The sequence below is a fragment of the Coregonus lavaretus genome, assembly GCF_964263955.1.
Source record: "Coregonus lavaretus genome assembly, chromosome: 17".
Lineage (NCBI taxonomy): Eukaryota > Metazoa > Chordata > Actinopteri > Salmoniformes > Salmonidae > Coregonus > Coregonus lavaretus.
In genome coordinates, this window is record NC_140004.1 from 25,943,101 (window position 1) to 25,958,142 (window position 15,042).

Below are 15,042 nucleotides of genomic sequence, written 5' to 3' on the forward strand. Positions count from 1 at the left end.
TTCTTGGTAACTACATGATTCCATATGTGTTATTTCATAGTGTTGATGTCTTCATAAAGGAAAACCCTTGAATGAGTAGGTGTCCAAACTTTTGACTGGTACTGTATAATATATATATATATATAGTTGCTAAATCTGATTGGATGGGCCTCGCTCCCCAGTGGGTGAAGCTGGGCCCACCCAGGCCCACGCCCCTGACTCAAAACACAAAACCTATATACATTCACATACAGTGCATTCGGAATGTATTCATACCCCTTCACTTTTTCCCCAAAAAAATTACGTTAGTGTTATTCTAAAATTTATTAAATAAATACACATCCTCATCAATCTACACACAATACCCCATAATGACAAAGCGAAAACAGGTTTTTAGAAATGTTCATTTTTTTTAGTGGGTAGATCAGCTTTAATATTTCAGATAGATTGTAACTTCCATCAATGTAATTGTCTGCATCACTTCCAATCCCCCATATGTTTTTTTCCCGCAAATATATATATACAGTGAGGGAAAAAGTATTTGATCCCCTGCTGATTTTGTACGTTTGCCCACTGACAAAGAAATGATCAGTCTATAATTTTAATGGTAGGTTTATTTGAACAGTGAGAGACAGAATAACAACAAAAAAATCCAGAAAAACGCATGTCAAAAATGTTATAAATTGATTTGCATTTTAATGAGGGAAATAAGTATTTGACCCCTCTGCAAAACATGACTTAGTTCTTGGTGGCAAAACCCTTGTTGGCAATCACAGAGGTCAGACGTTTCTTGTAGTTGGCCACCAGGTTTGCACACATCTCAGGAGGGATTTGAATATATATATATATATATATATTTGAATAATCAAATACTTTTTTCCCTCACTGTATATGGGACGGCTGTCAATCCTTTGGTCCTTAAATGAAACTGGTATACTTTTTTATTTATCACAATTTTCTTTAACCAATTATATTCTTTAATGCAAGGCCGACAGACAAGTTCCTTACTTTTTCCCCCTTCCACTTTCCTTTTCGATTTTTGCGGTAATGCTGCAATTATTTGGTTGTAATTTTGGGTAGAGCAGACATTTCCAAATGTTTTTGTTAGCTGCATGTGCGACATAACTACACCAGTCCTACCGATAATATCATTTACGAAGATTATACCTTTTTGAATAAAAAATAAATAAAAATAAAGGTTTTTTATCAATTAGTATATTTGAGTTTAACCACAATATTTGTTGCATTATTTGTTCTGTCGTTTCTGGAGAATTAAATTGAAATTGCAACCAACTTTCTATGGCTTGTTGTAGAAATTGTGATATTTGGGAGATTATTTCCTTTTCAAATAACTGAAAGTGAGAGGTTGTAATCTGAATAAAGGGAAAAAAGCCATTCTTGAACATTGGGTGAGACAATCTTACTAATTTGCTAGTGAACCAGTTCGGATTTAAGTATAACTTTTGTATGACTGAAGCTTTTAGTGATAGGTCTAATGCTTTAATATTTAATAATTTCTGTCCTCTGAATTCATATTCATTATATAAATAGGCCCGTTTAATTTTGTCTGGCTTGCCGTTCCAAATAAAATGGAATATATTTTTCTCATATAATTTTAAAAAACTGTTCGCTAGGCGTAGGCAAGACCATAAGCAAATAGGTAAACTGGGATAATACTAAAGAGTTAATCGGGATGATTTTTCCACAAATTGACAGGTATTTACCTTTCCATGGTAGCAAGATCTTATCTATTTTTGCTAACTTTCTATTAACATTTATTGGAGTAGGATCATTTATTTAATTTGGGATATGTATTCCGAGTATATCCACATCACCATCAGACCATTTTATTGGTAAACTACATGGTAATGTAAAAATTGTATTTTTTAGTGATCCAATACATAATATAGCACATTTATCATAATTTGGTTGTAATCCAGAGAGGTTAAAAACATTTATCTAGATCCTCTATGAGGCTGTGGAGGGATTCAAGTTGTGGATTTAAAAGGAACATGTTTGCAGATGTATTAAAAATAAAAAACAGATATACCTTAGCTATGAGACTCGAAATTGATCCTGTTTCCATTGATCATCCTTGAGATGTTTCTACAACTTGATTGGAGTCCACCTGTCGTAAATTCAATTGATTGGACATGATTTGGAAAGGCAAACACCTGTCTATATAAGGTCCCACAGTTGACAGTGCATGTCAGAGCAAAAACCAAGCCATGAGGTCAAAGGAATTGTCCATAGAGCTACGAGACAGGATTGTGTCGAGGCACAGATCTGGGGAAGAGTACCAAAACATTTCTGCAGCATTGAAGGTCCCCAAGAACACAGTAGCCTACATAATTCTTAAATAGAAGAAGTTTGGAACCACCAAGACTCTTCTTAGAGCTGGCCGCCCAGCCAAACTGAGTAATCGGGAGAAGGGCTTTGGTCAGGGAGATGACCAAGAACCCGATGGTCACTCTGACAGAGCTCCAGAGTTCCTCTGTGGAGATGGGAGAACCTTCCAGAAGGACAACAATGAATCATGATGGTGGCAGCATCATGCTGTGGGGATGTTTTTCAGCGGCAGGGACTGGGAGACTAGCCTGGATCAAGGGAAAGATGAATGGAGCAAAGTACAGAGCTCCTTGATGAAAACCTGCTCCAGAGCGCTCAGGACCTCAGACTGCGGCGAAGGTTTACCTTCCAACAGGACAATGACCCTAAGCACACAGCCAAGACAACGCAGGAGTGGCTTCGGGACAAATCTCTGAATGTTGATGAGTGGCCCAGCCAGAGCCCGGACTTGAACCCGATCGAACATCTCTGGAGAGACCTGAAAATAGCTGCGCAACGACGCTCCCCATCCAACCTGACAGAGCTTGAGAGGATCTGCAGAGATGAATGGAAGAAACTCCCCAAATACAGGTAGCATCATACCCAAGAAGACTCAAGGCTGTAATCGCTGCCAAAGGTGCTTCAACAAAGTACTGAGTAAAAAGGGTCTGTAAATGTCATATTTCCGGTTTTTAAAAACCTGTTTTTGCTTTGTCATTATGGGGTATTGTGTGTAGATTGATGAGGGGGAAAAAACTGTTTAATCCATTTTAGAATAAGGCTGTAACGTAACAAAATGTGGAAAAAGTGAAGGGGTCTGAATACTTTCCGAATGCACTGTACACTACATATACATAACACACACACACAAACTTTTACAGTCATCATATGCTGCTGCTACTCTGTTCTTTATTTGACTCGTTATCGTTCCTGATGCCTGTCACTTTACCCTGCCTTCATGTGCATATCTACCTCAAATACTGTACCTCATACCCCTGCATATAGCTCCATTCTTGTGTATTTTACTCCTCGTGTTACAATATTTTTTAAATAAAAAAATTAATAAAATTACACTCTGCATCGTTGGGGCTTGTAAGCAAGCATTTCACTGTAAAGTCTACGCCCGTTGTATTCGACGCATGTGACAAATAAGAACGTGATTTGATTTATCCCAGGCCAGATTCACATTTGAAGCCTAAATCAAAAATTTGATTTTCCAAAAGGTAACAATCTTTATTCAAAAATATAAAAACACAGTCAACTTGATAATTTACATTCTTACAAACCATGAAAAAACCTGCTGAACCTGTTCAAACTTACCACCTGAAAATTACTTACGGACTGGCTGTTTACTAGCTCAATAACAATATGTTCATCCATTATTTTTCAGCAGGATCAAGCCATTAGACAGTCAAGGTGGGTAAACCACATCAAGAGTTAGTGCATGTCAGTCTGTCTGTTTACTATCGCACTCTTTCTCAAATTCGTGGGTTTAGAGAGAAGCACTTCTCCATGCCTGTCGGATCTGTTTCCATGGAGTCCCGAGAATGGAGGCAGCGATGAAGAAAAACACCAGGATGAGGCCCTTGGCCAGAGACAGGGAGTACGACTCACCTGGAGGTAGAGGGGTGAAGGGAAAGAGTTCATCCTACTGTCATCATCCATTTAGCATATTTGAATAGTCACATTTTGGGACAGCAGAGAGTCTCACCTGTATAATACCTGGTGAGGGGAAAGGCAAGCTGGGGCCAGCACACATCGTTCCTGTCGCAGTCATACTCTGTAAAGTTAATCTGAAACCTGAAGGACGCAAGGGCAGAACCACATCAGAGTTTTATTCACTGCACTTACCAACAGTTCAACGTAGTCATGAAACCTTATACGGAGGCTGTATTTAAATTATCAGGGCTTTAGCCTTTCAGGGTTCACCTGGTTTTGGGTGGTCCTGTGTTGATTGGGATATCAGTGAAGGTGATGGAGGAGGTGACAGGGAAAGTCTGAGTCCCAGTCGGCTCCAGACAGGGGTCACCCCCTCCACACTCAAACTTCCAAGTGGACATATGGTCACTGTGGAGAGACAACACTCACATCAGAGACAGTACAGTCATGGTCAAAAGTTTTGAGAATGACACAAATACTAATTTTCACAAAGTCTGCTGCCTCAGTTTTGATGATGGCAATTTGCATATACTCCAGAATGTCATGACGAGTGATCAAATGAATTGCAAAGTCCCTCTTTGCCATGAAAATGAACTTAATCCCAAAAAAACATTTCCACTGCATTTCAGCCCTGCCACAAAAGGACCAGCTGCCATCATGTCAGTGATTCTCTCGTTAAGGCTGGAGATCACTCTGTCATGCTGATTGAGTTAGAATAACAGACTGGAAGCTTTAAAAGGAGGGTGGTGCTTGAAATCATTGTTCTTCCTCTGTTAACCATGGTTACCTGCAAGGAAACACGTGCCGTCATCATTGCTTTGCACAAAAAGGGCTTCACAGGCAAGGATATTGCTGCTAGTAAGATTGCACCTAAATCAACCATTTATCGGATCATCAAGAACTTCAAGGAGAGAGGTTCAATTGTTGTGAAGAAGGCGTCGGGGCGCCCAAAAAAGTCCAGCAAGCGCCAGGACGTCTCCTAAAGTAGATTCAACTGCGGGATTGGGGCACCACCAGTGCAGAGCTTGCTCAGGAATGGCAGCAGGCAGGTGTGAGTGCATCTGCACGCACAGTGAGGCGAAGACTTTTGGAGGATGGCCTGGTGTCAAGAAGGGCAGCAAAGAAGCCACTTCTCTCCAGGAAAAACATCAGGGACAAACTGATATTCTGCAAAAGGTACAGGGATTGGACTGCTGAGGACTGGGGTAAAGTCATTTTCTCTGATGAATCCCCTTTCCGATTGTTTGGGGCATCCGGAAAACACCTTGTCCGGAGAAGACAAGGTGAGCGCTACCATCAGTCCTGTGTCATGCCAACAGTAAAGCATCCTGAGACCATTCACGTGTGGGGTTGCTTCTCAGCCAAGGGAGTGGGCTCACTCACAATTTTGCCTAAGAACACAGCCATGAATAAAGAATGGTACCAACACATCCTCCGAGAGCAACTTCTCCCAACCATCCAATAACAGTTTGGTGACGACCAATGCCTTTTCCAGCATGATGGAGCACCTTGCCATAAGGCAAAAGTGATAACTAAGTGGCTCGGGGAACAAAACATCGAAATTTTGGGTCCATGGCCAGGAAACTCCCCAGACCTTAATCCCATTGAGAACTTGTGGTCGATCCTCAAGAGGCGGGTGGACAAACAAAAACCCACAAATTCGGACAAACTCCAAGCATTGATTATGCAAGAATGGGCTGCCATCAGTCAGGATGTGGCCCAGAAGTTAATTGACAGCATGCCAGGGCAGATTGCAGAGGTCTTGAAAAACTTCATGTAATTGTCAATAAAAGCCTTTGACACTTATGGAATGCTTGTAATTATACTTCAGTATACCATAGTAACATCTGACAAAAATATCTCATAACACTGAAGCAGCGAACTTTGTGAAGACCAATACTTGTGTCATTCTCAAAACTTTTGACCACGACTGTAGACTAAACAAGGAGGACTTTATTCAATCACACATCCAATCAATGCATAGTAATTGGCCCTACCGGAGTATGAACAGAAGGTCAGCACAGACAGAAAGGAAAGATGGGTGTGATGGCAATGGACATTGTTGTAGGCTGTTGCCACTTACCTGACTTCCACTGCTTGTATCTCCCGCTGAGGCAACCCCCCCACCACCTCTGTCAGAATGCTCCTAACATGGATGTGCCGGTGGGAGGGAATCCCAGAACATATGCCAATACCACCCCCGACAGACTGGCTGGAGTTCAGTTTCACAACTGTTGGTTATTCAGTGTGTTGGACACAGAAGAAGAATTGAAGAAAGCAACAAAGCCAAAATAATGAATTAACAGGGTGAATATTTTGGCTAATATTTAAATTAATTGAACAGTTAAAGTTTGAAAGGTTTGTCCTCACAGCTAATGTTCAACCAGTCAGCCAGGTTCAGGAAATCTGGGTCTCCATTCCTTGCTATGTGTGTTGCTGTGCTCAGTGCCATCTGAAGAGAGGCCACATGCTGCCTAGCAGAGGAAAAAAGAAAAAAGGAGGTCAAACATTTTACAGGGAGACATGGATCCTTTCCATTTGCATGCATGCAGCTGTAATTTTATCAACTCCAGCAATGCTATTTATCTGTGTGTGTTTCAAGTTTCAACGTTTTATTGTCACATGCACAGGATACAGTAGGTATAAAACAGTACGGGGCACACTCTTTTCACACAACTTCGATACAAAGTGATTTTTGTAGCAGGTTAGGAGAGCATTTTCGCTAACCCTAACCCTTTTCCTAACCTTAACCTCAGTCTCCTAACCTGCTACATTAATTCTCCTAACCTGCTACAAAAAAGTAACTTCGGTATCGAAGTGGCATGAAAATAGTTTTTTGTGTATCCTGTGACTTACCTGAGCAGGCTACACTGGGTCAGGCTCTGTAGGCTCACAGGTAACAGACATCCTGCAGTTGAGTTCTCCCCAAACAGTACTGGCCTCCTCTCAGCAGAGTCACATAGTCCACTGCTTACTGAAGACAGAAATAGAAAAACATGAATACACATTCACTAACAGGCCACAAGCCATCCAACAAGCCATCCAACCTGTAACTGCTGGTTCTCACAATAGTCTAATCGAAGTGCCTAAGCAAAACATTTTTATATATTTTTGATGTGTAGAGTTAGATAATTGACACCTTTCAAAGCTGTTGATTTTCCAGTGCACTATCCATGGTACAAAGACGACCGTTACCTGGCTTCCTAAGATTGACTGGGGTCCTTTGTATGACTGTGCCATTCTCCAAGGTGTCCACAATCCCACCAATCACAGGCCTGCCCACTTGGTAACCTGATCACACAAAGCTTTGTCTGTAAATCAGTGAAACTAGTCTCATCTTTTTATGTTGCACATTAAGATCCCCATTATGAAACACTTATAAGAAGTGTATTAGGTTGCACAAACCTGGGTTCCCTGAGTTGGGCTGAGCTAAAGCATCTCCATTCAGAAACACAACTGAATACCTGGCTGTCAAAGCCACTGTGAGAGGAAGAGAAACTACAAACACATAAAAGCAGAACAATTTAGGTGTTAATCATTGACAAACAACGTCAGCGTTGATAATGATAATTAATGATACTACAAATACCCAGTAATGCCCAGCAGGTAAAAACTAAAAGAAAGAGGCCCTTACCACTAGCAGAAAGGATATTCCCAAGTATGCGGGTTAGTGTGATATTTGTCAGGCCGTTCCCTCTCCAGAAGAATTTGTAATCCAAGGCCAAGGTCACATTTTCACACAGCAGTCTGCCATCTTCAGCCACAGGACTCGCGACAAAGGGGCTCAGATCAACAGCCATTTTATCCGTGACATCCACTGTGACCACACCTGAAATGTTTCCCCAATGAGCACACAAAAACTAAAGCAAATCAATCAGAAAAATAACAAATGGTCAAGTTGAAAAAGTAAGTAATTATTCTGATCATGGGGAGAGAGACGTACCCCCTTGGCCATCCCTCACTTGCACCCTCAGCTCAGTTGATGTCGTCTGTAAGGGGGGTCCAGTTGGGCAGGACAGGAGACGGGTCACACACTGCGCTTGGAAGTTTTTCAAAAATGCCACAGGGGCATTATCTACACACTGGCCAACCAGGGAGTTCTGAGGAATTAAGACATCAATTAGACATATCAGATGGCATAGAAGACCAAAACAGTTACTTTGAGCCTGAGAGAGTTCTGACTGTCCATTTACAAACACATACAGTTTATACACAGAGAGGGAGAATCAGACACACACAAGGCTAACCTGAGGAATGGTGAAATACTGATCACTCATGGTAAAAATGGGATCCCCCTGCTGGTAGATATTGGTGGGCAGTGGAGCTGACAGCACTGGCCTTTGGAAAGATGGCCTGGGCTTTGGTGTGCTGGAGCAGGTACAGAAGAAGGCACAACACATATTAGGTCACATATTAGCCAATGAAAATGCAGTAAGGGAGATATAGCAAACACAAGTCTGTTTATGACAACTGGATTTCGATACAAAAATGTCTTGAGGAAATAGACGGTGTCTCACATTGTGTCCCCTTCATAAAAGAGTCCAAGGAAGGGATTGTTTTCAGCCAGGGAGATGACGCAGAGAAATGGAAACCAATCGGGGGCATTTTTAGCAGACTGTGCAATGCACAGGTAATCAGGAACTGGAGAAACTTCCCCTCCAAAGGGCCCCGAAAGACACTGGCCCTGAAACAGCTTCAGGGCTTCAGGGGAACAGTCCTGGGGGAGACACATGACAGAAACAAAATGTCTACTCTAGCCACGGAGCAAGCGGATTAGTATGTGTAACGATGGATGTAAATACCTTGTCACAGCAGCAGCGCACATCACAGGCTCCCACAGTTAGGTCACAGGGACAGGAGCCCAGGGGCCGGTACACTTGGTTGGGAATTACTGTTTTGTTGTCTGACAAAAATGTAAAAGCATAATTAAAAAGGGGGACAACCAGACAAACAATTGAAAGAAGTACTACAATATCCCTTGGCTTGACCAAAGATACCTACTCTAAAAAGAGCCAGACTTACCAGACACAGGTTCAGTGGGAAACACCTGGGCATAGATCCTAGCCTGGATTAGCAGTGAGGCCTGAGGTGTGTTCCCCAGACAGGCAGACACACGTAGAGTCTCCAGCACACACAGTGGCTCAGGACAGCAGTCTATGTCATTATTATTATCACACAGGAGCAGGCTGCGGTTCAGACTCAACTGCACTTGCACTGTAGTCTGAGACACAGGGAAAGAGAGAGGTTGCAGGGAGACAGAAATTAGGTGGTGAGAGTAATTTCCATTAAGAAAGTTCTGAATGGTGTCAATCGTTTAGTGTCTTTGTGTGTAGACAATACTATTTGGTTGCTAACAAAATATTTTATGACTACTTTAAGCCATGAAAAATCAGCCCACTTGTGTGGTATGTGCTGCTGCTAAAAGGACAGCTCTGTTACTTGGCCAGGAAGAGGTAGCAGTCATTTTAGATAGCAGTGGTCAGGGCGAACTCTGTCTTGCTGAAAAACAGCTCCTGATGAGAACAGTTTGTCACACACTTACCTTGCCCACCAACTCCCGTGTGAGAACCCACTGCGTCTGATCTTCTGAGCATGATGGGGGTGGAAGGCGACCTGTCAAAATGAATCCACAAAATGCATGTTATTGCTTACAAAACCCATGCCATGAACAGTGACAAGTGCTCATTGACAACACCATGTAAGTAGCTAATTTACCCGAGGAACTGGAGGGCGATAGAGAGCTCAGGATCAGGGATATGCCAGATGAGTTTCCAAGCAAGAAAGCCGACAATCTAGGTCCAGATGTGACGAGATACGACGGCTGAAAAACTAGAAAAGGGATTGATTGGTGTTAGCCAGGTAGCTAGCTAACGTTAGCTTTACGGCAACACATCAAGTTAGTTGATTGATTGATGGAAACATTCTAAGAGTTGAATGACTTACCGACATTGCTCTTTGTATCTGTAATCAAAACAATCAGAAGAATGTATGCACATCGACATAAAACAGGGGCAGAAAGTATTTTAGCCATCGCTGAAAATATCGGTTCACAATGGAGTCGCCATTTTTGCAAAGTGTTGTAGAGATGTCTAGCTATGGCAACGACATATCAACCAATCACAGTTTAGGGGATTACTTGCTCTCTCATGCTCCAGAGAGGGCATGCTACCGTTCAGACAGTCAACAGCGACGCTCGTGGAGCCGAGTGTGTACTATAGAAACAGACAGACAATCATGCAACTGTTATAGAAAGTTAACTTCTTGAAGCCAAGTTGCAACATGCAACACTTACCATGTCACACACTTACCTTGCCCACCAACTCCCGTGTGAGAACCCACTGCGTCAGATCTTCTGAGCATGATGGGGGTGGAAGGCGATGGAAGGCGATAAATATATCCATCCAAATATATGATGGGGGTGGAAGGCGATAAATATATTTATTTATTTAACCTTTATTTAACTAGGCAAGTGAGTTAAGAACAAATTCTTATTTACAATGACGGCCTACCAAAAGGCAAAAGGCCTCCTGCGGGGACGGGGGCTGGGATTTAAAAAAAATATATATACATATAGGACAAAACACCACAACACTACATAAAGAGAGACCTAAGACAACAACACATGACAACACAGCATGGTAGCATCACAACATTATTATTATTTTTTTGTCATTTTAGCAGACGCTCTTATCCAGAGCGACTTACAGTTAGTGAGTGCATACATTTTCACATTGGCCCCCCGTGGGAATCGAACCCACAACCCTGGCGTTGAAAATGCCATGCTCTACCAACTGAAATCCAACGAAGCCAACAAGCTATCGGCCAATAGCTTTAACATCACATGTATGTACGATTATGGAACGTATGATTACGGAGAGGCTAACTTACTTCCTGGAGAGCAGAGGGCTAGTAACACCATATCAGAGTGGATTCAGGAAGGGTAGGGGAACTATGGATCCAGTGCTCTGCTTAGAAGCAGAGGTCAAGAAGGCTCAGGTGAACAAGGAAACTGTTGTAGCTGTCTTTTTTGATGTGGAGAAGGCGTATGATATTATGTGGAAGGAGGGGTTGTTAATCAAGCTTGATATCATGGGGGTAGGAGGAAGAATGTACAACTGGATAAAGGACTTCCTGTTTGGAAGGTCTATCCAGGTGAGGGTGGGGAAGTCTTTATCAGGCAGCTACTTGGTGGATAATGGTACACCGCAGGGGAGCGTGATTAGTCCTCTGTTGTTCTCAATCATGATCAATGATGTTTACTCTCAGGTACAGCCAGATATAGGGAGATCGTTATTTGCAGATGATGGTGCCTTATGGAAGAGGGGAAGAAATGTGCCATACATAGTCAGGAAGGTACAGGAAGCAATTGATGAGGTAGAGCGGTGGGCAATAATGTGGGGATTCAGGTTCTCTGTAGAGAAAACTCAAACAGTGTTCTTTACCAGGAGGAAGGTGGGAGATGAGGTATGCTTGAGGTTATATGGGAGAAACTTGGAGAGGGTGGGGGCCTTCAGGTTCCTTGGGGTATACTTTGATACTAGACTGACCTGGGCAGAACACATTGAGAGAGTGGTGGGAAAGTGTAAGAAGGTGCTAAATGTGATGCGCTGTCTGACGGGGAAGGAGTGGGGGGCTGGGCGTTCCTCATTGAAGACCATGTATGTTGCATTGATCCGATCTGTAATAGACTATGGAAGTATAGCATATGGTTCGGCAGCCCGGACCTCACTGGAAAGGCTAGATGTCATACAGGGGCAAGGACTCAGAATATGTAGTGGGGCGTTTCGGACGTCCCCAGTGGCTGCATTACAGGTGGAGATGGGGGATATGCCGTTGCAGATTAGGAGACAGCAGCTGGCAATGAATTATTGGGTCAACCTACAAGGACATGGGGTGTCTCATCCTGCGAAAGGGATTTTACAGGCATGCTGGGAACATGAGCGAAGACCGAACACAAGCTTTGGGTAGGTGGGTAATACCCAGGCGAGGAGATGGGACTGTATGGAAGGGAGTTTAGTCCAACGATAGTTATTCCTGTAAATCCACCATGGCAACACCCGCCTCCAGTAGTTGATCTAGAAGTGTTGGAGAGACTACAGAAAGATAGAGAGGGGGTTGATCCAGCTGATTTCTTTAACCCTCCCGTTGTCCTAGGGTCAAAATGACCCGCCACTGTGCTGAACCAACTATGTTTATTTTTTATATTTTTTGGATCATTTGTGAGAAGGAGGCAGTGATACTTTCTTTAAAGTCTCACTGCCTCCTTCTCACAAATGATCCCAAAAATATAAAAATTAAATAAAGTTGGTTCAACACAGTGGCGGGTCATTTTGACCCTAGGACAACGGGAGGGTTAAGAGGGATTTTGTGGCAATTTACACAGATGGTTCAAAAGATCCAAGGACAGGACGTACTGGGTCAGCGTTTGTAGTGCAGGAGTGTGGGGTGGAAGTCAGGAAATGTATTACAGATCATCTGGCTGTATATACGCCGGAGCTGATGGCCATACTGTTGGCCTTGCAGTGGGTGGAGGAAGTTAAGCCAGACAGAATAGTTATTTGCTCTGACTCATGTGCAGTGTTAATGAGTCTCCAGTCCTTTAGCTCACGTAGCAGACAAGACCTGCTTTATGAGGTGCTACAAACCCATGGCAGGATTGAACAGATGGGTATTCAGATAAGATTTACTTGGGTTCCAGCCCATGTGGGGGTGGAGGGGAACGAGGCAGTAGATGAACAGGCTAAACAAGCACTTAGTAGTGGGGATGTTGATGTTGAAGTGTCAATGAGCAAGGCAGAGGCAAAAAGACTGATATATACAGTGATGGTGCAGAGATGGCAGGAGCAGTGGAATATAAATAATAAGGGAAGGCATTTATTTCAGGTACAGAGGAAAGTCGGGGAGGGGAGGGGAGGACGGCAGGAAGGGACAGAAGAGAGGAGGCTATTTTTACAAGATTAAGGGTGGGACACAGCCAGTTGAATAAGACATTAAACGTGATAGGAAAGCATCCATCAGGAAAGTGTGATTATTGTCAGGAAATAGAGACTGTGGAGCATGGATTGTTACAGTGTGGGCAGTATCAGAGGGAAAGAGAGAGGATGAGATTTAGTATGAGGGAGAAGGGGATACAGGAAATTAGTTTAAAGAGTATATTGAGCAGAACATCATTAGATATAGTCTCAAATATTTTGTTATCTTTTTTATGAGAAACAGGGTTGGCAGGTAGGATTTAGTTTCTCCCTGTCTCTGGCCCACATTCCAGTACGGTAGGTGGCGGTAATGCACCATAATGTTGGATGCCAACCGCCGATAAACCCCACTGAAGAAGAAGAAGAAGAAGAAGAGGAAGGAAGAGTGTCCTATTTCTTTCCAGGGATAAGTTTAAGACAAAAACCTTAGGAATTAACAAACAATGATGCCTGTTGGATCAGTCGAAGATCAGATGAAAGCTGTACTAGACTGTCTGGTCACTGAGGATAAAATACCCACAGATGTCAGCACTACTTTGAAGCTCTTCATAAACAAACTTGATGAGTGCTCAAGGTAAATCTGGTTGGGAAGTGCCTAATGTGTTTTCTTTGGCAGATGTAGGGAAGCTTGATGCAGTTGTAGGGAAGTGCATGTGTAGCCTCCCTGTATGTGAATGCATGTCCTACTGCTTCTGCCAAGAGATCTGGGCTTTTGGGGCACAGGTGGTATGTGGTAGTGCATTCACCCCCTAACCACAAGGTTGCTGGTTCAAGTTCTGCAGTGACTATTCTCATTCAACCACTATGTTGGTGGCAGCAGTGGTATATTCTCTGAGTGACTGGTTCAAGCTCAACTCCGACTGTTCCTACCATCTTGTTACACATTCATTGTTTACCGTTTGTGTCACTGTCTCATCTTGATGGCATCAGATGTTGTCTGTCTCTGCACAGGAGCAGCATAAAGCGATGCAAATAGCGCAGTCTGGAGGAGGCAGGCCAGCTGCTGAGGAAGATCCCAGAGAAGCAGCCCCAGTGTTTGGAGGAGAAGCACCTCCTGCTACTGATCAGGCTCCTCGTCGCCATGCAGATGTAGATGTTTAACATCTCCATCGCCAGTCGCAAATGAGACCAGGTCCAGAACAAGCTCTGCCCTCTAGAAGTGGGTTAAATTTTTTGTAATAGTATTTTATTTATGATTTTTTCCCACCATTTCCCCCCCGAACCAGATACAAACATACACATACGAAAATCAACTTACAAAATCACACAAGCAACGACTACATCTCATAGCCCAGTCCCGCATGCTCACACCCCCATCCCCTAGTGCCTGCATTATTGCTTGGCACATGGCCTTAAATTGTACCAATTTGTTTTTCTCGGTCGCCCATGCTATTTCAATATTTCAATAATAAATCATTCGATTTTTCCATTGTGATGTTTTCAATGCTGGGTATTAAGTCAATTGCTATCCTGAATATGTGTTTGATCATGTCATTAGATGTTTCAACATCTGGCGAAAGTCAACCGCTTGCTGGTTTTTAGAGAGATCAATCCCTGTTTGTGCATCAGAGTGGAAAATGATCAGGTAGGTATCTATTGTTCTAAAAATAATCCATGGTTAGAAGTATTCTTTAGCAATGCAGTAATGTTTCAGCAGCTTTCATTTTCAGGCATTATCAATTGGGGGGAGACTACAGTGAGGGAAAAAAGTATTTGATCCCCTGCTGATTTTGTACGTTTTCCCACTGACAAAGAAATGATCAGTCTATAATTTTAATGGTAGGTTTATTTGAACAGTGAGTGACAGAATAACAACAATAAAATCCAGAAAAACGCATGTCAAAAATGTTATAAATTGATTAGCATTTTAATGAGGGAAATAAGTATTTGACCCCCTCTCAATCAGAAAGATTTCAGGCTCCCAGGTGTCTTTTATACAGGTAACGAGCTGAGATTAGGAGCACACTCTTAAAGGGAGTGATCCTAATCTCAGCTTGTTACCTGTATAAAAGACACCTGTCCACAGAAGCAATCAATCAATCAGATTCCAAACTCTCCACCATGGCCAAGACCAAAGAGCTCTCCAAGGATGTCAGGGACAAGA

At 42.8% G+C, this 15,042-nt stretch overlaps 1 protein-coding gene across 1 annotated transcript; it reads right to left on the bottom strand.

Moving 5' to 3' along the window:
• Positions 1 to 3,523: 3,523 nt before the first annotated feature.
• On the bottom strand, positions 3,524 to 10,041 carry tctn2 (tectonic family member 2). Its single transcript, XM_084180642.1, has 17 exons — positions 9,910 to 10,041; positions 9,682 to 9,795; positions 9,509 to 9,579; positions 8,989 to 9,187; positions 8,769 to 8,869; positions 8,484 to 8,683; positions 8,214 to 8,334; positions 7,910 to 8,066; positions 7,601 to 7,795; positions 7,372 to 7,464; positions 7,162 to 7,257; positions 6,823 to 6,940; positions 6,337 to 6,440; positions 6,050 to 6,197; positions 4,237 to 4,374; positions 4,019 to 4,107; positions 3,524 to 3,921 (listed from the first exon to the last, which is right to left on the bottom strand). Exons 1-17 carry the CDS (start codon positions 9,995 to 9,997, stop codon positions 3,800 to 3,802), a joined length of 2,154 nt encoding a protein of 717 aa, XP_084036768.1. The 5' UTR covers positions 9,998 to 10,041; the 3' UTR covers positions 3,524 to 3,799.
• Between the last annotated feature and the right edge of the window lie 5,001 nt (positions 10,042 to 15,042).